This window comes from Rhagoletis zephyria, unplaced genomic scaffold (assembly GCF_001687245.7).
Source record: "Rhagoletis zephyria isolate East Lansing unplaced genomic scaffold, Rhagoletis_zephyria_1.1 Rzeph_scaffold_00409, whole genome shotgun sequence".
Taxonomy (NCBI): Eukaryota; Metazoa; Arthropoda; class Insecta; order Diptera; family Tephritidae; genus Rhagoletis; species Rhagoletis zephyria.
This window is the reverse complement of record NW_016157493.1, coordinates 19,696-43,268: the sequence shown is the minus strand read 5'-3', so window position 1 is coordinate 43,268 and position 23,573 is coordinate 19,696. Positions and strand designations below refer to the sequence as shown.

The following is a 23,573-nucleotide window of genomic DNA, read 5'->3' as shown; positions in this document are numbered from 1 at the left end:
AAAATCTTTGTTTCGCGTCTCTAGAGCTTCTTCTGACAATTGACGTTTATTTTGTTTTGAACGCGGAAAACGTGTCTACAGGACGTATTTCAACGAATTTTGAACTCATGTGTGAAATATCTCATCTTTTCATTAAATTCTTTAAAATTTTCGTCAGATGGCCTGGTGCCATCTTTCATTTGTCCCGTTAAAATGTTAAATTTATCATTAAATTGATCGCAGCCAGAGTTTTTCATTATTTCATAAAGGCTTTAACGAGTAACCCTAATGATATTTGAGCTCATTTCTATAAAGAAAATAATAATATAATTTGGTCTTTAAAGTTATGGTTATGTATTCTTCGTTTACGCGTCTACCAGTAACCATATTGGTTAAAAATATCATCAAAAAATCATTAAAATTTAGTTTCGGCTGCAGCTGCATCTAAGTCGTAACTAGGAAGAATTATTTTATAAAATTAAGGAAAAACAGACGAAATATGTAAAAATTAAGTTGGTAGAGGGTGATTTTGATAATATTGAATAATCTCCAATTAAAATTTACAAAGATCGATCCATTTTAATCGGAAGATGAAATTAAATGCGTATTACAATTCGAATAAAGCTATGTACATCACAATTTTATAATTGGAATAATTTAGATAAATTCTCAAATAATAAGTCAGTTTCACGCTAGTTCTTTTAAAGTAAATTTGTGCATAACATTTAGATATCTACTATTTATATGTTTCACAGCATGTTTTCGATAAACATCGACTTCACATCACTGCGGTTGTTCCGGCTATTTCACACAATTAACAAGAAAATGATACCTTATTCTTTTGCATAATCATGCAATGAAAATAAAAATTACATAAACGGATGATCAAACTTGACATTATTTAATAAAAATGTAATTTTTCCAAAATATCTTAAATAAAAATCGATACATTTTCACACTCGTTTTGCTATATCGTAAACTAAGTCGAAACTACTTAGTAGAAGTCTGAAATGCGACTATGAATAGAGGTAAATTTTAAGTTGGTACTTAAATTTAAGTTGCAACTTTGTTAGTTTCGACTTAGTTGCTGGACTATGAAACTCGCGCCAATATTACTTTCTTGTATGCTTTGTACTTAGTTTTCACTTGTTATATTTGGTTATGTTCTTCATCCAGAATTTCATGTATATTTCACCAACGAGGTTATATTATATAAATCGATATACTGACTAAGTGCGCAGACATGCCGTCACTTTTTTTTTACAGAAGATACTATAACGTCCAAGGTATATGTAAATGATTACACCTTTGCTTGATCACAGCTGCTTCGCAACCATATGTCTGCGCATATAGTCAAAAACCCGTTATTTTTACGCTTACGATAAAAAATAAAATAAAATACTTAGAACCATAGTAAAAGAAAACTAAAATCACTTTGTTTTGCCTAAATACCTGAGCAAGAAAGTTCCATTGCCGTTTTTGATATATATCTTGAAAGAAAACTCAGATATAGCTTGGAAATTTGAAATATTAAGTCACGTTATTCATTTTGCGCATACTCAAAGGAAAATGTGACGATTTTAAGAGTATATTGCAAGAAAACGGTAAATTTTTTTGGCAAATATTTAAACACATGGTGATGTAGAATTTCATCTACTTTCATTTGGTACTAAACCCTTCTTTGTATTTTGAAATTCATTTTTTGAATTAATACGCAATATCGACATCAATTACCCCACTGTGAGTCGTTGAGTGGAGCTTATTTTACATTTTTGGGTATAAAATATACTTCTTCAATTCTACAGAAGAAGCATTCTTGGTTAAAGGACAATGTGCTACTTATCATTGCAGAAAAATCTTCTTGAGAAAACGCGTGATCAGCACGTAATTTTTTACTTAATATTGGTTTTTCGTTGAGCACAAGCAATCAAGGGCAAACATTTTCATATGCCCTGGTTTAATATTTTGTATTTGTGTATTTGGGTATGCGTAAAAAATGCTCACCTCTAAAAATTATTTTAATGGTCAGTACTGGATAATCCTCACTGATGTAAATGCGAAAGGTTTGTTTGTTACGCTTTCACGCTTCAACTACTCAACCGATCTTAATGAAATTTTGCATACCGGTGTCATTTGGCCCGACTTAAAAGATAGGGTAGCCTTTATCCCGATTAGACAAAGGGACGTGGCACCTCCCATACAATACTATACTCATGGAAAAAATGTAATTTCTTAGGAAAGGGCCCATGGAACTTGCCATACAGACTAAATTTGTTATACTACACCCCGTTAAAAAATTTACTTCAATTCACGGTATTTTAAAAGTTAAATGATTTATTACAAAATGGATGTCGATCGAGTCGTTATATCCCTGAAATGGTGATTCTTAGGAGGAAAAAGTATCATAACGGGTTTTAGAGATAATTGCATGATCTACACTTTTGTCTAACCTATTTTTATGATAGACCTTAGAGTTTAGCTGAAAAATTGTAAACATCAGTTTATGTGGCCTTTGACTTTGAATAATTTTTTTACAGATCTGGGATCGATAGGGCCTTTTCACATTTCATTTATAATGACGTTCGTAACATTCATACCAATTTTCAGCTTTATGCGAGTTACTGCCTACTACTTCCCCTGGAAATTTAACTTGACCGGGCTAATACAAAACAGTTTTGAAAATATGGTTTAAATAGACTAGCAATTAAAAAAATATTATAACCCGCGTATAAAGTACTTCAATTGGGTTGACAAGTGATCATATATGAAAAAAGATTGTGCTACTATATTAAAGTTTTATTTTTTTAATTGAAAAGTCTCCGTCTCAAAAGATTTACCCATATACATATGTGTTTGGCAGCTTTTTCCTTCAAATACGCTTTCATTCTGCATTTCGCAGATGATTTTTCATAGCTTGGTAATACAAATCAAACATTTGTGTTGACATTTTAACATCATGAGACCTGCTGGAATCTGAGCAACAAAAGCAACTGGTTCGGAACTATGGACTTTAGGACTAGTTTGGAACTATCGATAAAGGGATACACCGGGCGGCAATCGACACTCCGTAGGACATCGCAATGTTAAATTCGCCAGTTGGTAGCATACAAAAGAGTATTAACGCGCACTAGTCATGGTTCTAAATTCTCTAGTACAGAACCAGTTCGGCACTAGTGCGTTTCCCGACAGGGACAGTTTGATGTTTTGGCTTATGAAAAAAGCACGCCATCACTATTTTAAGTAATTATTTTAGACAATACAAAATATGAAGCATATCGAGCCCTAACCGCCAAAATAACGTAAGCGACATTTTTTTCAAAATTTTATTTTTGATGCAGAAATGCATCTAAATGCTCTAGGAATATTTCTGCATCAAAAAGAAAATTTTGAAAAAAATTTCGCTTACGTTATTTTGGCGGTTAGGGCTCGATATATTCTTTCAAAAATCTAAGAATACTCGTCAATGTTTGTCTAAAACCCTTCCAAATTTTAAATACGAATCCACTGAATATTTGAATTGAAGAAAGGCAAACAGTTTTCAAAAGTGCTGGGATAGGCAATAAAATATCAAATGAAAAAAATAAGGCTTATCTAAGTTACTGGAGAAACAGTTTAGGGATTTGGAAGACGTGAATTTTTCAAAACGATATTGGACGAAGAAACGGCTACTTTTGATATCGAAAAATTTTAAATTGACAATCAAGTAGAAGTATGTAACACGCAACGCCTGGGTTCAAACCCTGGTCAAAGCAACATCGCAAAAAATATAGAAAAAAAGTTTTTTCTTAACAGCGGTCGTCCCTCGGCAGGCAATGGCAAACCTCCGACTGTATTTCTGCTATGAAAAAACCGCTTCTCATAAAAATACAATCGCCGTTCGGAGTCGGCGTAAAACTGTAGGTCCCTCAGCTTTGTGTGACAACATCAAGGTGCACGCCACAAGTTGGAGGAGAAGCTCGGCCAAACACTAACATATATGTAAGCGCCAATTTATTATTATTATTAATTGTTGTGAGACTGATTGTGCACTTAAAATTTAAAAATAAAAATTCAATATGTCTTTCTGATAAAGCTTCCGAGCAGTTGTTTCTTTATGCCCTTACAACGATAAATATGCCATATGTGTTAAAATTACATTTACATTTTTATTGGAATGTTGCCACAGAAAATTTTAGTTCACTTTAACGAACGAACTAAATCATTAAACACGAGAATTTGGCTGCAATGGTTACAGTGACGGTCAATTTAAAATTTGCTCCATAACATGCAATGCAAACCATATGCACCGGATTATGATTATCCTTATACTTATTTCTTAGGTTATGTTTTTACACTACGAAGAAAAGAAACACGCAGCGGTATCTATAGTACGTTAAGAATCTGTTGCACCAATGCCCCAGTAGAAATCTTATGCATACAACATCGATTTCGGTGGCATACCAAGATACACATAATTATTGCTTGCAAAGGTACTAATTTTGATACGATATTCATCTAGTTCCATATGTAAATTCTGCTTTTCTGATACATTTTAATATATGGCACATACGAGTACAAACAAAGCGGTAGCATTTTAAATTCGGGTTAATTTTTTTTTCTATGGATATGTTTTCGAGATATTTGCAATTTACCGTTATTCAGCTTAAAGCAAAAATTGGTTCCTTTTAATCACGTATATCTTACGAGTCAATTTAAAAATCTTAATATAAAATACGGCAAATGAAATTTTCCATAAACCGTGCATACATCACTTTCCGATAGGGCTTATAGTTTTTGACAAATTAATTAATCATTCATTTTTTTTTTTTTTTTTAATGAAAAAATGAAAAAAAAAATCAAACTTTAAGAGAAAAAAAAAAAAAAAAACAGTTCTGTGCCAAATTTTTACTGATGAAGAAAATCGATGGATAAATACGAAATAATGAGTGGTCAAATGAAAATGCGCAAAGATTTTTTGTATGAAATATAAGTAGAAAACCGTGTTACTTAGGTGTACGCGGCGTATGAGTAACATTCTTTCATGCTCTTCATAAAAATAATCTTGCGCCTTTTTATTTGGCCATTCATTATTTCGTATTTATCCACCGATTTCCTTCATCAGTAACTTGATTTTTTTTTAAAAGTTTTTTTTTGTAAAGTTTGATTTTTTTAAATTTTTTCATTAAAAAATAAAAAAAGCTGGAATGATTAATTAATTTGTCAGAAACTATAAGCCCTATCGAAAAGTGATGTATATACGGTTTATGGAGAATTTCATTGCCTTTCATTTATATTAAGATTTTTAAATTGGTTCGTAAGATATACGTGATTAAAAGGAACCAATTTTTGCTTTAAGCTGAATAACGGTAAACTGCAAATATCTCGAAAATGTATCCATAGAAAACAAATTAACCCGAATTTCGGATTCACCGAGCAATTCTACATAGGATTCCCCATCGCTGGAGCATCAGATTGTATGGGAAATAATACTCACCCCTGTAAATAATGTAGAAGTTCTACATACATAAGGATATTCTTTGGCTAAAGTATGTACCAGCTCATGTAAAGAAATATAAAATGCAAAGAGTACAAAAAATAAAGCCTTTATTTCAATTCCACTGGAAACAAAAAATATTTTTCTCTAATAAAAACAACAGATTTCACAATACACATGTTTCGGTGTGCATGCAGGTATATAATGTATGTATTAGTGTCTAACTGTGTGTATGTAGGTAGGTGTGTGAGTGTGCGTTCAGGCGCTAGAGTATAAAGGTGTTCATGTGCGTAATGTTTTTTTTTTTTTTGAAATCTTATATTGTAGACTTCGATGTGAAAATAAAGCGATCGCAATTCACTTTCACATCGGTCTACCCTGTTTTCACCACTGCTACTTTCACGTTCACGTCCACGATCACTTGCTCTTGGCTCTGTACTCCCAGCACTTCCGGCATTACCACGATCAACACCACCTTAACCACCGCATTTGCTATACGTTACGCATCGCACGTGTACGCCTCAGTCGGCATTATCCAGAATGGCATCAATCAGCGCCACCACCTTCTGCCGGAAGCGACGATTCTGTTTCCCGGACATTTCCTTCAGAAATGGATGCAAGCTGTTGAGAAATGATTGATCAGCATCAGGTGAGGAGGGCATTAAACATTGGCGATGATGTTCATTTTTACTTTTAATCCACTCGGCAAACTCCGTCAGATCGACGGCAGATGCACTACGCGGAGTTGGTTGCGAATCCGCTGCTGCGGCAAAAGCACTATTGTTTGCCGCATTACCGCTGCCACCTGTAGCACCACCGACGATGGCACAAGCATTCATGCTGGGAACGGCTGTTGCTGTACATCGTCCATGCTCTGGCGTTGTTGTACCCTGTTCCGTTTTGATGGCGGTCGGTGCCGGAATTACGACTGGTACTGGTATGGCGCACGGGGCCGCCATTGGCGGATGCACAGTTATGCGATGCTGCTGTGTTGTAGCTCCTTCATGCAGCGAAACCACAACATCTTCCTCGGCTATTGCCACCTCTGTGGCATTGGAATCTTTGGTGTCATCACTGCTGACTATAGGTAATGGTATGTGATTGATGCGCGTCATGGGCGGTTGCGGCGTCATTTTGCGTTGCGCAATTATACTTGACGAAGAACTGCCGTTCTTTAGGCGCGTCTTTGTGTAAGGAATCAAGAATTGCAGATACTTAGATAGGTAATATTTACGCTTGCCTCTACCAGTACTAGTGCGTGACAACTTCAACGATCGGAGGAAACTACTCCTTATTGTGCGCCATCTTTCGCGACAATTTCGCACTGCAAGTAAAAAAGAATTGCATATGAAACTGTTTTCATTTAATTGACACTTGTTTTTCAAATGTAAATACATAACTAGTATGTGATAACTCAAAAGATCGGATGATTTTGGAACCAAACGTGTTTTTTTTACAAAAGGTATTTGTTGAGGAGTAGGCAAATGTTAGTTGTTGCATAAATTCTTAGATGTTTGCATATCCAGCACATTTATAATATGGGTGTGATAAAATTTCTGTTGGCTGCTGTAGAACCATCGAAATACTGCAACAATAACATTCCTAACACAAAACTCCACCAGTCCAGAGTTTCATTTTAAATCGCCCAGAGAGAAACCCCCAGAATGATAAAGGGGCGAAGCGGAGTTTGGAAAATATATACCACAATTATGATTCATGTATGTACATTAGAGTGGTCCAAAAATGCATGCGAAAAAGTAAAGTGGGAATTTTTATGCTCTCACCCCCTAGGATTGTTCTATACCGAAAAAATAGACCCCTATTTTTTTATTTTGAAATCAAAATATATTTAGAGGTCGCTCAAAGCGTTCAAAGTTTTCCATGTATTTTATATGAAAAAAAAAACTTTTTTCGTAGAAATGGTATGGAATTCTTGAAAATCAATATTTTTTTCCATTCCCAATAATATTACCCAATTATTTATTTAACCCTTCCTTTATAGTAACTATATTTTATAGGTCCGCCAAAACCCTCAGAAAATGTCAGAAAATGCAATAAAGAAAAAAAAATAAAAATTGGTATTAAAAAATGGTGAAATAAACAATTGGGTATTGTTATTGGGAGTCTCCTGAAGAGAACCACAGTTTTCTGATCGTAAAATATTGATTTTCAAGAATTCCATACCATTTCTACGAAAACTTGTTTTCCCCATATAAAATGCATGGAAAACTTTGAGCGCTTTGATTTTGATTTCAAAAAAAAAATAAAATAAATAATATAAAAAAAACTTTTTAATATACAACGCTTTTATAAATGGACTAAAAAGTAGAAAATAATACTTCTCAGTCCCATAGAATTTGTTTTGATAACTTTTGATTTTGAAATTTTAGCAAAAGTCATTATAAACAATCTATGAAATTGAAAATGAAAAGCGTGGGGCGCATGTAATACACTTGAATTGATATGAAAAGTAATATATGAATGTATGTATGTGGGTATATGAATAACGACCGCTTAAAATCGATTTCAAAGTTCTACTTTCGCTGTAGAAATTTTAGGTCTACGTTATGTAGTTTGACTATTGTCAATTAAATCGAATGCTTTGTATTGCATGCGCTCCACGTTTTTCATTTTCAATTTCATAGATTGTTTATAATGACTTTTGCTAAAATTTCAAAATCAAAAGTTATCAAAACAAATTCTATGGGACTGAGAAGTATTATTTTCTACTTTTTAGTCCATTTATAAAAGCGTTGTATATTAAAAAGTTTTTTTTATATTATTTATTTTCTACTTTTTAGTCCTGTCTGAATAAAATTTTGCAATAGATATTAAAATAATTCAACGATATTAATAGAAAGGTGCACACACATGCATTTACATATGTATGTACATACAAACGAGCACCAATTAATTTTATTTAAAGAATGACGTGTCGTCTATTTCCGCTGTAGCAAACGTAGTACATAGGGCGGCATCTAGATGTCATCTACCTCGCCCTATTCACTACAGCTATCGCCCTATGCACTACTTCACTACAGATGTCGCCCTATGCACTATGCTTTTTTATAGGAACTTTTCAAAGCAAAGCTTTATGGTGTCGGACACACAACATTGAAAGTTTCTGGAACACAACATTGCGAGTTGATAAAAGCGTTGTAAAATAGAGGTATATTTCTTTTGATATAGAATAATCCTATGGGGTGAGAGCATTAAAATTCCGACTTTCTTGTTTTGCTCCTTCGCATCGCAATGTTTTCTACACAGGGTTAAAGTTCCTCCTTTTTGGTAACAATTAGTATTATTTTTCATTACATTCGGTTCTCCTTATAAAAATTTGGCGCTTAATATTTAAGTGGAAATTTAACCCATCTATAAGCCATTTTTTTAAACAGTGGGTCAAAAAGGGCCGTTCTGTTTCGAGTTGATGGGTTAAACTTTTGGGAAAAAGTAGATCAACCTTAATGCCTAATGCTGACGAGATGACATAATAAGATTAGTAGCCTCATGGCTCTTTGGAATCTACATTAAGGGCAGTAGCGCCGGCGTTTCCAGACGCGCCGGCGTCGCCGCTGATTCTTTTTGAAGTTGACCACGTCGCCGCCGCAAAGCCTGTCGGCGTAAACCTCTAATAGGACCAGCATAAAAGCGAAGCTAATAGCAAATGAGCGTTTGGGTTTGGTTAAAAGAAAAACTTTACTGGCTGTTATATATTAGACAAGATACTGTGAATAGAGCCAACAACTCAATTCCACCTTCCGACGAACTACTTGACGTAGTTCCGGGGGACAGCACGAAACGGAGTTGCCTTTATCCCACGATGTCTGAATTTTGTATGCCATTGAAACTAATACGGCTAAGTAAATTGGCGTTTATCAATACTACCAACTCCGTCAGAATTGGGAAGTATGTAACTCTTCAAGTCATTTGATATCAAATGGTAATACAGGCAGGGCGACACTGTCGCGTAATTTAAGTATAATAGATTGGCGCTTACACACTATGTTAGTGTTTGGCCGAGCTTCTCCTTCGAACGGTGATTGTATTTTTATGAGAAGCTTTTTCATGGCAGAAATGCACTTGGAGGTTTTCCATTGCATGCCGAGGGGCGACCGCAAACAAACACTTTTTTTTTTGATGTTGCGTTGAACCGGGCTTGAATTCAGACGCTGCAGAATGGTAGCGCGCACAGCTCAACGTTAAATCGTCTGCGGCATTCGTCATCGCATATTTATATGACATATTTATTGGTGTTAATGCTGGTTCCCAAATAAGCGACGTCGTCTACATTTTCAAACTTATAACTGTCAACAGTGATGTGCTTACCAAGACGCTTAGACTCTGATTGTTTGTGTGTTGACTTCGTGCCAGAATAAGCAAAGTCTTTCAAACTACATACATATCTTGCCTACTGGCTTTCAATTGTCTTACGAAAAACTTTCAACGATCTTAGCCAGCGTGGCCTTGCATTATTTCTTTTTCATTGTTTTCATTTATGAGTTTCGGGGGGGTGAAATAACACAAACGGCAATAACGCAAAATTTGCTTTATTTCCTTTTTAAATGGGAACTAATACCAAAATCCAAGTTTTGCTTTATTTCCCATTGCTTATTTATACTATTTGTAAAAAAACAGTTTACTGACAGAAGCAAAAAGAACTTTGTTTATTCCAAAAATACAGTTAAACCAAGGCACATTGGACAGGTAGTATCAGTATAGCAGCTGATTTGATATATTTTTTTTTCAAATTATTTGTTCTCGAAAATGTCAAACATTTTTAATTTCTTCTCACAAAAATTCTAAATTGTTAAAGTCTATTTGCATGTTAAACCTTTTTCCATACAAACCCAGCGAATGAATAGCTGCTTTTGGAACGCTCGCCCAACTCGGCAGCACAACCGCTGATTACTGGGCCTGGCACAGGATGGATTAATTCTTCGAGAAGCAAACCAATTTACTAAGAAAGTTGCAACAATTTTAATTTTTTCAATTTAAATTTGGTATCTTTTTGTATTTCACATGACACGCTTTGATGTAGAAGAAAAAATCAGAACAGTTTTTGACACTTTCGATACCAGAAGCAACAACAAAATACAGGCAAATGTTGTTTTTGCTCAAATGCTCTAAACCTGTTTGATAGGCCTTGAATTAAACAAAAAATGTGATATAATTCGTATGAATTCATATTCACAAAATATTTTTACTTATGAAAAGTCTAACAAAATATAGGGAAAGCATCGTCTTCAATAACTGCTCGGCATATTGTACATAGCGCTTTTGTATGAATTTTATCTGCATGCTTTTTACTATGTTAAAAACATTGCTGGAAAACCTTAAAATGTTTACAGAGAACGATGTCGCATTAAACAGATGAAGTAATAAAACTGCTTTCTCGCTTTATTTTCTGACATTCGGCTGCCTTATAGTCACATTTTATAGGCAAATTTTCAAATAAGGCAGTGGCACCTGGTAAATTCCACTCTGGGTGGGATGCATGCAGACATTGAAAAGCAGTTTCAGAAGTGAACTGGTTTTATTTCATTATTTTTCTTTTTTCTAAACGGTTATAATGCCACTAGTGCATAATTGCGAATGGAGGGGATGGGAGTGCGGGACGCGAGCGCGTGCGCGACGACGAACGCGGCGCGGCGCGGGGTGGCGCGGGCGGCGAGCGAACGCGGGCCGCCGCGACGCTGGGCACTTTCAAAATTGTATATTTACAAATCCATTTAACTTGTTCATGTACTACTTTTTGTCAAATGTAACTGGGTGACTACCTACATATGTGCACTATTTTGCTTTATTACTCAAATTGTTAAGTTTAAAAGTTGGTCTTATTGCTCAACGAGAAATGAACTAAGGAAAAATTTGTGTTATTTCACATTCAATTGGGAAATAACACAAATTTGCGTTATTGCCGTTTGTGTTATTTCACCCCACCCCCCCCATTAGTTTCTAGTCTTTTTTTGCTACTTCACCCAAGGATCTAGTCAAGACTCCGTGAGTTTTTACCGCCGTTATTTCGGCTTACTCCATTGATAGTTAGCGTTTGATTAAGGACAACTTTCCACCAAATTTCCCCTTTCACAGTAACGGGGTCCTCCTCACTAATCGGTGAGGTAGCTGGCCGGTGAGTAGTATACCGATCTTGTGGGCGGCTTTAGATAGATGTAGTCTGGTTGCCATTTCCACGGGTCAACAAATTGGCCTTGTGTATATCACCAGAGAGCTACCAGATTACTTCTGAAAGTCACAGAAATTTCGATGTTTGGTCTGTTGGTATCTCGGTTTGTTGCAAGTTCAGAAGAGAAACACGCATTTGGACTCCTGCACCAAAGCGTAACAAGGTATTTGTATTGGTTACTGCAATTGTTGTATGTGTTTTGGTTGTGGACTTTTACAATTCGAGAGGATACAGAAACACCAAAAACTTGTATTTGATACGATACACATGTCGAACTTTAAATCATCAGGGAAATTTCGTAAACTTTATACTAAATACTCCCAAATATTATGTACATATATCCCGACGGGCACATACATATGTATGTATATACATTAGACCGAGTCGGTCGCTATATAAAAAAAAATTGTAATTGGACCACTAGTTTGAAAGCTTACTTTGAGAGGATTTATGCGCCGTAAACACTTCTATCTTTAGCACGCTCTAAAGCCAGCCAAAAATGATTTTCTTCTTACCCCTTTTTATTTATGATCAGTTTTTAAGATGAGCTCCCACATCACCTTTTTAGGAATACGGAGAAATGCATCACTTAATATAAAGTATACATTTACGGTACTAGAATTAAATTTGGATGGGTAGAAGTTGTGAGTTAACTGGACAAAGAAGGTAACTCAGGGCAATATGATCTTATATATGAAAGTATATAGTAGTAGGTACTTAACAATATCTTTTTAACGATATACTATACGTATGGCGCATATAATAATTCAAAATTGCCTTACAAATAAATAAAAGCTAAGTTATGAGGAAAACTCGACTTTGGTTGTTTTTCGGACGTATCAGGAACGGAAAATTTTATGACGCTTTCCAAGTAACCTTTCGAACCAGTTGGGGTTATTACAAACTTTTTCTCCGTGACCCTGTCTAATAAGCACATATCCATGTGCATATGTACATGTGTATACACCCAGCTAGCAAAATTGCCAGATATCTGTTAGATATACGTCAGACTCGGCGGCAAAAACGTCTGAAATCTTTATGATTTCTGGCCGATATCGGTCAGAGAAGCATATGGAGAGGTTGACAGGAAGTCTAACCGACACGTCGTGGGAAATTCTGATTTAATTACCGACGATTCTGAAGGATATCTTATAGATGTCTGAGCAGAAAATAATGGAAAATAAGAATAATAAGACCTGTCTGTCCGAAATCGGATAACGAAACAAATAAAATTCTCCAGAAACTTTGCCGAGAAATCTGTACGAAACCTGTAAGACTTGTCTAAATAATAATAAGAATAGATTGGCGCTTACACATATGTTAGTGTTTGGCCGAGCTTCTCCTCCATCTTGTGGCGTGCGCCTTGATATTGTCACACAAAGCGGAGGGACCTACAGTTTTACACCGACTCCGAACGGCGATTGTATTTTTATGAGAAGCTGTTTTTCATGGCAGAAATACACTCGGAGGTTTGCCATTGCCTGCCGAGGGACGACCGCTGTTAAGAAAAAACCTTTTTTTAAATTTTTTGCGATGTTGCTTTGACCAGGGCTTGAACCCAGGCGCTGGTGAGTGAAAGCGCGCACTGCTTACCACTACACCACAGCGGCCGACTTGTCTAAATAGTCAACTTTTGTGCGACTTGTCTGATATTAGAAATTGTCTAGCAGATGTGCTAGCTGGGTACATTCATCCATATGTATGAATACATATATGCATGTTCAGAATGTGCAAGCACTTCTAATTTTGAGCTTACTTTGCACTTAGCACGAAAAAGGGAGATAGGTACTCAGAACTTTTTCTTACTTCAAACTAGTGCTTAGCGCAATTCTGTTCTTGGATGACTTAAAGTTCGCACTTTTAATAGCNTCTAAATAGTCAACTTTTGTGCGACTTGTCTGATATCAGAAATTGTCTAGCAGATGTGCTAGCTGGGTACATTCATCCATATGTATGAATACATATATGCATGTTCAGAATGTGCAAGCACTTCTAATTTTGAGCTTACTTTGCACTTAGCACGAAAAAGGGAGATAGGTACTCAGAACTTTTTCTTACTTCAAACTAGACTAAACCGAATATCGGAAAACGCATTTCGTAGAGCAAACAAAGTCGTAGCGGCGCTGGCTGCAAACGCCACAAAAACTAANTGCTTAGCGCAATTCTGTTCTTGGATGACTTAAAGTTCGCACTTTTAATAGCAAATGCTCCACCGAATATCGGAAAACGCATTTCGTAGAGCAAACAAAGTCGTAGCGGCGCTGGCTGCAAACGCCACAAAAACTAAAATAAAGCAAAACATATTGATAAAACTCTATGCACAAACATTGTAATCGCAAACAACGCAATACGAGCCCAAAGTGTCTGAAAATGGCATAGAATTGCATCAACAGCAATCAGCGAGAGAGACTAAGCGAGAGCGATTGTGAAAACCACACAAGATAATTGAAGTGTATGCGAGTGCGGTTGAAGGTATGGTGTGACAAAAGCTCTGAGCACTGAAAATGCAATATACATACTATGTATGTAGGTATGTACATAGAGGAGGCAAGCGAGCAAGCAAAGCTTCTGCTGCAATTGCAGCTGCCTTGCTGCGATGCCGTTGTCGTGCTGATGTATTAACGTACTGCCTTGCGTCGCGTTTCGTCTCATCCTTGTGCGCCATGTCGCACATGCAAATGCAGCAAAACACGGCAACAAGTAAACAAACCGATTGGCTGGCGGCTGACGAAGCGACGTGGTGCGACGCCCCACTCGAAGGCACCTACACAAGCTCGCGCTATCGAAAAGCCACATTGTAAGAAGTTGGGGGCGCAGCAGTGGGTATGGTAACTGAGCGTATTGAGGGCGCTGCCAGTGCCAACTGACCAACATATTCTACAAGCGAACGACAATCGTAGAGCTGCGTACGACGTACGATATACATATGAGCATACGATGACGGGTGAGGGGAGCGCAGCGTTGGCGAGGTGTAGGGTGTGGGGTGAGAGCGACTGGCGAGCGTTGAAGTGCAGTGTAGTACATGCATTGCGAATGCGAATGCAAAAAACTTTGAAGAACGAACGGCACGCAATTCTACGCTGCGCTCTATTGTGAGCTGGTAGCTTGCCATAGTGCTAGTAAATGCGAAAGCTCAACCGCATGAACACACACAAATGGGAAAACAACACCAGAAACAGTAAGAAAAATTGTGCATTGACAACAATAGCAAATTGTAAACGCTAAATATTATAATAGCAATAGTGCATACACACAGTTGCAACAACAATGCCAGCACTAACAACAATTATGGTTATTAGCAATAAAGACGAAATGGGAGCAGCTGCGACGGCGCCAGCCAGCAGGCAAACAATGCTTTTCGCTTACATACCAGTGTCTTTCGTCTCATTGGCGACCTCCTGCCAGGCCTTCTGGGTTTCGTCCTTCTTGCTGTAAGCTGGTAGCGTCGAGTTCCAAAGGCACGGATGGTTTTCGACCAATTGCACAAAGCGCACATTCAAGACAGGATCATCCTTGCGCGCCATGCGGACAGCGGGCGGCGCAGCAGTTGCGCGTCGCTGACGACCAGACTGACGACGAGAGTGTTGACGACGTTTGATGATGATGACACCGTCCGCCAAATGCACAGTGGCTGCTAGCAATCGTAATGCTGTGTCTGTCGCACCTGTTATCGTATTACCACCACCGCGCTATATAATATACAATAAATTGAAGCCACTCAGACGGCTGCCCTCGTTCGCGGTTTAGGCGCAGAGTGTGATGCGACGCGGCGTATATGTATTTTGAGTGAGTCGATATGTGTATATATGTGAATGTGTGTATGTGTGTATATGTTTTTGTATTTTGTATGCGACGCGAATTAAATAGTGAACGACGGTGCAGCAAAATCAACTTGACTGAACGAGCGTTAAGCGAAAACTGAAAAAGCTGCATTGACGACGGCGGCGCCCCAACAACGACGGCTACTACTGCAATGGCAAATGGCAACAGCAAAAGCAACGGCAACGGCGGCACATTTCAGCCAGCACGAAGAACGCGCGCCGTGAGCCAAAACAGTAGCACAGTGTGCTCGTTTCTTCACAAGTTAAACTAAAAATTGTAACTGCTAAATAAAAAACTATCAAGGCCAATGTAATACGCTGCAAGCATTTGTGTCTAGTATTTCATTCGTTTTGTGATGCCATTTTCGATCATTTTTCGGTGAGTCCTTCCCGTTTGAGGATACCACAAGAACCTGAAAAATTACTTAAATTTCCAAAAATATTTCGGATACGATTTGTTTTCTTTTGATTGTTGATACTTCCGACGCGGTCGGAGTATGATGTACTTTAGAACTTCCGTCATACCTTGTATATTTTGGTTTGGAAACAAACTGGTTTTGGTCTGAACTTACATTTTTGTAAGTAATGTCCTGACTAATATGACGATTTTGGACAGTTTTCCGCATAGATTTAGCAAATCTCAACTTCCCTCTACATAATTAAAATTTTCCATATGGCTTCCACAGCCTAAGCCAAGTGCTCATTTTGTAATAGCAGCCGTCTATCGGCCTATAATAGAAAATTATATTCTGCCTTGAAAAGGCTTTTCATAAAACCATCCCTACATATATATATATATATACATATATGTAAGTCAGAACTTACGATGAAGCGAAACAAAGGTGGCGCCTTCCGCGGGCCGCGGACTGTCCGAGCAGTTGAAGCCAAACCTACTTTTTAACCAATGTTTATGCCACTTTACAAAGGAGGGAGGCTATTGGAATTTTCACACTGGATAACGCGTTGTAATTCTTTGAAAAAAAAGAGAAAAAGTGCCGGTAAGTTATTTGGCTACGTTCCAAACGTACCTAAAATAATGTGCTTATACCGAAAATACGTTCAAATTTAAAAGTAGGTACATTTCTACCTAGATTTATGTCACTATTTCGCACCATATTTTTGCTTCTTGCCCTTCTTCTTCAAAACAACACAACGTTTTTCTAACAACAGTGGATTCAAAGCCAATAAACAAGAACAGCTCAATCGTTTTGTTTCAAATTTCCACACAAGCTTTTCAAATGTATTTTCATCATGTCATCCAAGATTAATTTTTCTGTAAAGCATTATCTGTTTCAAAGGGTTTACGTAAGGCCAAAACTTAATTATTGGCACTAACTAAATCTTTTTGTTTGTTTTTCATTTAGGGCCGGTTGCTTAAAGCCTGGTTGACACTAATCCCCGGTTAAACATTGTTAACGACGTTACCGACACCGTGGTATATGCATATAGTCGAAAACTTCGACAACGATGTTAACTGATGATTAGCGTCAACCAGGCTTTAAGCTACCGGCCCTTAAAATGATTCGAGAGATATGGTCTAAACCACATATTTTAGAGGGCTTCCCGGAGATATCGTAAACAAGTTTAAAAATTGTATATAAAAAATAAAGTTAAAGGTTAAATAATAGTAAGTAAACGTTCTTACAAAAATCTATCAAAAATCTTTAAGAGTTATTAAGATACTCTGCCACTGCCGTAAGTAAACCAACTGAGTATGCAATGGTAGCACCAAATCACAATCTATTTTTTTCGGACTCCCATTTTTTTTTTATTAACTTAACTCGCATAAGCAACATCTTGTCCCATTGTGCGCTGCAAGCGTCACTGCTGTTGCCCATATGCAGTTGAAGGTAGGTGTTTCTACGTGCAAGCAAACACTTGCGCTGCGCAGCAAAAGTTGCGAACCAATTGTGTTTTGCCACCCCGCTGGTGCCACCTTCTCCGCCAAAGATTTAGTGAATGCAGAATGTGACGTCATCAGCAATCGTATTACTGCGAGTTGCATTTGCTGAAAGCGGGTAAAGCGGGCGTAAAAGCACAAGGGCAAAGGGAAAAAGTTTATCGCCATGGACGGGGGGTGAGGTCAGTGAGTGAAAATAAAACAAAGGTGTGAAGAACAGATGTGTTTCGAAGGGGGTGGGATGGTGTCCACTACATAGTATTAGCTTATGCCAAAACTAAATGCTGTATGTGCTAATTTAATGTACCTACATATGCGTGTAGGTATGCAGATAAAAGTGTTTATAAATACATATGTAAGTATGTATGTATGTACTTATATGTTACAAGAGCAATCGTGCTAATTGCATTCGGTTGTCGCTGCAGTACCAGCAGCGGTACGATCACATAGATACTAGTTAAGCAGCAGCGTCAGACATTGAAGCAACATTATTCATATGTAACAGTATGTATGTAGTAACTTGCAATTCTCTTCATGCGATGAATGCATTGACAGTGGACATCTATCTGCGCCTCACGAAAGCTAGAACTTTTATAATGATACTGCAATTGCTTGATTTTTCGTAAAGCTTTTTTTTTTAAGTTTGCGCAATGCATTGTAAATTACTTACGAATTGTGCCGAATGCTCCTCGGCAGACTTGTTCAAAATCGTGCCAGACGCATTGCGAGAGCGAATGTCGTTATCGTGTGACAAATGTGCAATTGCAATTGCCCCTGTTTTTGTTGTTAGAATTTCCACATTCTGTTACTTTGTCATTCGCATTTTATTTTTGGATTATTTGTGACCACTCGTTTGAGCTTTCGCTTGTAAAAATGAAGAAGTGGTGTCAAAGTTGACATGGCCACAAGTAGATACATACACACATATGTATGTATGTATACAAAAAAGGCCCGCACGTGTTTGCATCAAAGTACTGTTNTACATATGTATGTATACAAAAAAGGCCCGCACGTGTTTGCATCAAAGTACTGTTACCCTACAGAAAATCTGACTAGCTCAGAACTAGCGTAGAACTAGACGTTTTGCCGACAGTACTAGTTCTAGCTCAACACCCAAGCAATGCTTTCAACTGTGCAGTTTTGCACGTCGATGTCATTGGCGGTGGCAATTGTCGCCCAGGGCATTACTTTGCAACCAGTTTTTAACCGGTTCTGTTTTGGACAGGTTTTTTTTTTTAAAGAAAACGTTTTTAGGATTAGATTTTTTTCGTTTTTTAGTTTCTGTTACCCCTTCCATTTTTGTTACATATTTTATTAAAAAAATAATAATAATTTGTAAGCTGCACGCTACTATTTAAATTCACCTTCACCGCGATTTGAACTCGCGATCAACGATGCTTGAGGCGGAGGTCTTCTTGCTGAGCTACTTTCGTATTGTACGAGTACTGAGCATTTGCACCAGGGACGTGAACCGGATGAAAAATTTGGTCGGTTCGGTACAGCGGTTCGAACCGTTTTTGGTCTTTGAACCGGGGTTTCGGTTCGGTTCAATGGTTCCAAAAACAAAAAAAATAACGCGGAAGTTTAAGTGTCAAGTGCAACAACGCGCAAGGTTAAGGGTCAAGTGTCTGTCAAATGAGATGGGTTGCCTTTACATTTGATATTGTCACATGGTAAACAAACATGGTAGGTATTACCATGTTTAACAACAAGGAAAAAGTTGGTATCTACATTTAAATATCTATTGAAAATTGGTTGAAACGAACCTTTAAACCTTTATGGAAACATTTGTGGAAAGTTTCGGTTCGGTTAATGGTTCAGTTAATTAATAGAAAAAATCGGTTTTCCGGTTCAAAACCGGTTCACGTCCCTGATTTGCATATTTACACCGCAAGGTTCAACTGTCCCAATCTGCAATCGTTTTGCACTAGTTCAGAGATAGTTCTGATATATGAACCCCAGTAAAAGAATTATATCGTCGTTTAAAGTACAAAACCGCGTATCGTAATTCTGCAAAACCACGTATCGTAATTCTGCAAAACCGCGTAACTGACATTGGCTGCCAAAAATTGGATTTGCTCACACAAGCTGTTTGCTCAATCCTTATCCATTCATCCTGAAATATACTAGCCAGAAATGCGATTGCTTTATAAAAAGAGAACCATTTTGAAATATGAGTGTTTTACGCTCTAGAAAATAATTTCTACAAGTTCAATTACGCGGTTTTGCATTTTTGCTGATACGCGGTTTTGCATTTTGTTGATACGCGGTTTTGCACTTTAAACGACGATATGTGCAATACATCAACTTCAACTAGTCCGATTTTCATGAAATTTTGTATACAAATAGCTTTCGGTAACCACCATGTTTTAGGCTAAAAAATTTTACTTTTTTTCGGGTAGGTGGACCAGGGACCGGTCTATTCGAAAAAATCTTATTACGGTCCGATTTGCTTAAAATTCGGTGCGCAGGTAGCTTTTTAGCATATATTAGCATATATGATCCATTTTGTCCGAGAAGTGGACCAGGGACCGATCTGTTCGAAGAAATCGTATTTATGGTCCGATTTGCTTAAAATTCGGTACGTAGGTAGCTTTTTACATGGATAAGCTTATAGATTCCTGTTTTCCAATTTTCATGCAACTTCGAATATAAATAGCTTTAAGTAACGACCATATCAAGGGGCGAATTCGTCACTAGGCAAGATTTTTTTGCGCCAATCAGAAACAACGGATACTGTCAAAATATAATTATAATATATAATATATCTCAAGTAATATATATTTAGAAAGCCGTTTGTTAGTTTTCGCAAGGCTCGAGAGCGGCTGAACCGAAACTGCCACCAGCCGCACGTGTCCCAAGGATGGTTTTAGGCTGAAAAAAAATCTATATGTAAAGGGGGCGTGGCACTTCCCATACAAACCGAATTTCTCATGCTACATATCTCTGAAAGTGTACATGGTAGACTTCTTGAACTTGGTATGGAGATATACGAAATCAATCGCATACCCTTGGAGAAAAATTTTAGCTATTGTAAAAAGGGGTGTGACATCTCGCATACAAACCGAATTTTTCATACTTCTTATCTTCTAGAGTTTTGTATGGAGATGTACGAAATAAATCGCATACTCTTGGAGAAAAACTGGAACTATTGGAAAAGGGGGCGTGGAATCTTCCATACAAACCGAATTTTTCATACTGCCTATTTTGGAAGTGTTCATGGTAGAGTTCTGGAACTTGGTATGGAGATATGCGAAGTCAATCGCATACTCATGAAGAAAGAAGGCATCTCTTGGAAAGGGGGGCATGGCACCTCCCATATAAATCGAATTTTTATACTGCATATCTCTGAAAGTATTCATGGTACAGTACTGGAACTTCGTATGGAGATATGTATATAGTTGAAATCAAGCATATACTCATGGAGAAAATTTGGGCTATTTGAAAAGGGGTGTGAGGCCTACAAACGTACTGACCTTCAGCTATCTTTGAATGAATTTTTTTATTCTTCTGTAGGTGTGTTTGTGAGTGATCTCCTCCTAAATGGTTGTACGGATTTTAACGAAACTTTTTGTGTATTTGAGTGGGTCTCTGGATAGTTTAGTTTCACAATTTAATCCGACATTTGGCGCTGTTATTACTAAAAATCTTATTTATGATCCGATTTGGCTAATGTTTTAAATATGTATGCAATACTATTGCAAAAACGTGCTGCCAAGTGGTGCTGAAGTCGAGCTATTACTAAAAATAGCCAAGTGAGAAAAGGGGCCGTGAAGGTCAGATTAAATCGACCTGTTGCACCATTGAGTATATCGAACGCTCCTGCGTTGCAATTGGCCCAATGGATGTGATTTTCCAATATTATTATGCGTTCAAACTTTTAAGGTATTTCGTCTAAAATAAGTATATGTATATTGCATTTCTGTAGAACAATGATTCGCACCCATTTTGAAATTGCCACCTACTATACTGTAAAGCTTCTAGGACATTCACTATAGAACCGGGTCATTGTTGCCGCCAGGGAGTGAAGAGGAAAAAGTTTATTTCGTTTTGCGAATAATCGTGCTATGAAATGCCGCACAACTGGAGAATTTCAAGAACGGATATAACACTTTCCTTTTTCCTTAGGTTTTTTAAAGTGGCAAATGACCACCAAACCGTAATCTTAGCAGACAAATGTGCCAATGAAAATCGTAAACGTGAATTGTTGGTGAAAATGTTGGACCAACAAGTTTCAATAAAATATATAAAAATTTTGGGCGGGACGAAGTTCGCCGGGTCTGCTAGTATTTTATAAACACAAAAGATAGCGTTAGATAGCTTGTTTGAAGACCCTTCTACTGATATCCACATGACATGGACTGACTAGTGCGGCCTCAGTTGTAGTTTAAAAAATTGCATTTTTTCGAATTTCAGGCAGCAGCCCACAAAGGCGTACGAATCAAAACATCCTGGAACAAAACCTTCTTAGTTTTTTTTTGTACTTTAATTCCTGAAAGTTTGAAAAAAATTAAATGATGGTACGTACAGACGCCACATACATACCAAAGCATCTCGTAGTGGAGACACGAACCAAAACACATATACCTCTATATCTTTCCAACTAGTGGCCGGAACTTAATATTTAAGGTATCGTTTGGCCTATAGAATAACACTAAATAAGTTGGGTGTTTCCACATGCCCCCTTAAACCGGCAAAATCAAAAAAACGTTTTTTGTTTCGCAACACTTTAGCCTAATTTTTAAGAATCCGGTCAATCGTTTACGAAGCTGGAATATATTTTCTGGACACACTCCGCAAGACCTTTCCAACGATATATCAAACATGTCGACTGGACGTCTGGGTAAAAACTTCCAAATCTCGTGTATATATAAGCGAGTCATTTCAGCATGCTACTGTGGCTGCTTTCGTAACTCGCGCGCACTGCCGTTCGCTGTGATAATATAGTCGATGTTTTTGCAAAACCGCCCATCGTCCAATTGCAAAACGGCCTATCTTACGGCACTCAAATTTTACAGGAGAGCGAAAAAACAGTTTATTCTTTGAAGGCATTGCCTTGCTAGGCGATATCTTCTCTAGCTATTATTTTAGAAATCTGTTATTTCAATAACGATTTAACGATTTTTATGCATAAATCTCGATGCCTTGTTATTAAAAAAAATATTAAAAAATTAAATAAAATTTTGGTAGGTTTTGGTTGATTTTGGTAGGAAGTTTTGGTAGGAAAAACTGTGTCTGTGGCAACACTGATGCAGATCCTACCGATTCAATCATTTTACAGCTCTGTCATTAAATTAACAGCGTGGGCTTTAGTAGTCAGCCGCACCTTGTGTTTTAAGAAAACCAGGTGGAATTAACAAATGAAACTTGGTCAAGATGTTAAGGGAGGTATCCTCTAAAACTGGTATAACTAAAAAATATAAAAAATATCATTGTTTATAAGTTATTAGTTGTTAAAACTTCCTAAGTCGTTCCACTTGGTTTCCTTAACAAAAAGTGCATTTGTCACATACTTTCATATATATAAATGCACATAACACTGTACTTAATACTTTACACACTTTTATTTTATTTTATCTTATTTATAAATCAGTTTAATTCAACTTTTATCGACTCGTAAATTACATTGAATTGCACCCATATTTACAATAACACATGGTTGCAAACTGATATATAACATGTGTTGCCATATTGTACAAAACAATACATACAAAGAAGGCAATGTTTAAAAAGGAATACAGGGGAAATCAATACAAAAGAAAATTAAAATTTACCGCTACTTTTATTCTGGGCGTGTATGTCCCCTTTCAGACACGTCAAGTCTTGAAAGCAATTTTTATCGCATTCTTTTTTGTGTTTTCTCTTTGCTTGCACACGCGTCAAGTTTTATTGAATTCAAGTCCTCGGATCTTTAAATGGGAAGCAACGAAAAGATCAAAAGAGAACAAGAAAACTTGAAACGAATTGACGGTACGGAGGTATCTGTACTCTTCCCCTCTCTTCCCACCTCCTTCACCAACGAACGAGCAGACTTGAAAGCAAGAATTGACGTGTCTGAAAGGGGACTATTATTATCAATGAGGGTTTCCGGTCACGAACCCCTGTGCAAAAATATTGCCCATTACGTAGGCGGTGTTGGTCCCGCCCGATTTGTTTGCTTTAAGTTCGGTCGAAGGCCGCCTACGCAGAAAGGTGTTCTCTGCAAACGGTGTTCAG

General features: G+C 37.3%; 1 protein-coding gene and 1 long non-coding RNA gene across 3 annotated transcripts; one reads left to right on the top strand and one right to left on the bottom strand.

Annotated features, from left to right (window-relative positions):
• Positions 1-5,545: 5,545 nt before the first annotated feature.
• LOC108359554 (uncharacterized) lies at positions 5,546-15,754 on the bottom strand. 2 transcript variants are annotated; one of them, XM_017611470.1, is made up of 3 exons: positions 15,007-15,754; positions 6,144-6,776; positions 5,963-6,073 (listed from the first exon to the last, which is right to left on the bottom strand). In XM_017611470.1, the coding sequence occupies exons 1-3, from the start codon at positions 15,158-15,160 to the stop codon at positions 6,057-6,059; spliced, it is 804 nt and encodes a 267-aa protein (XP_017466959.1). In that variant the 5' UTR covers positions 15,161-15,754; the 3' UTR covers positions 5,963-6,056. The 2 variants fall into 2 exon arrangements, with proteins under 2 accessions (XP_017466958.1, XP_017466959.1); XM_017611469.1 differs by having other exon boundaries at positions 5,546-6,776.
• LOC108359556 (uncharacterized) lies at positions 8,854-22,745 on the top strand. Its single transcript, XR_001846942.1, has 3 exons — positions 8,854-8,863; positions 17,591-17,593; positions 22,659-22,745. It is a non-coding gene; the product is annotated as an uncharacterized LOC108359556 (long non-coding RNA).
• Positions 22,746-23,573: the final 828 nt, after the last annotated feature.

Bases quoted from the DNA above. Each gene is read 5' to 3' on its own strand.
- LOC108359554 (XM_017611469.1), bottom strand. From the start codon at position 15,160: ATGGCGCGCAAGGATGATCCTGTCTTGAATGTGCGCTTTGTGCAATTG. The intron at 6,777-15,006 runs GTATGTAAGCGA...TTTTACTTGCAG, and splicing joins CAATGAGACGAAAGACACTG to TGCGAAATTGTCGCGAAAGA.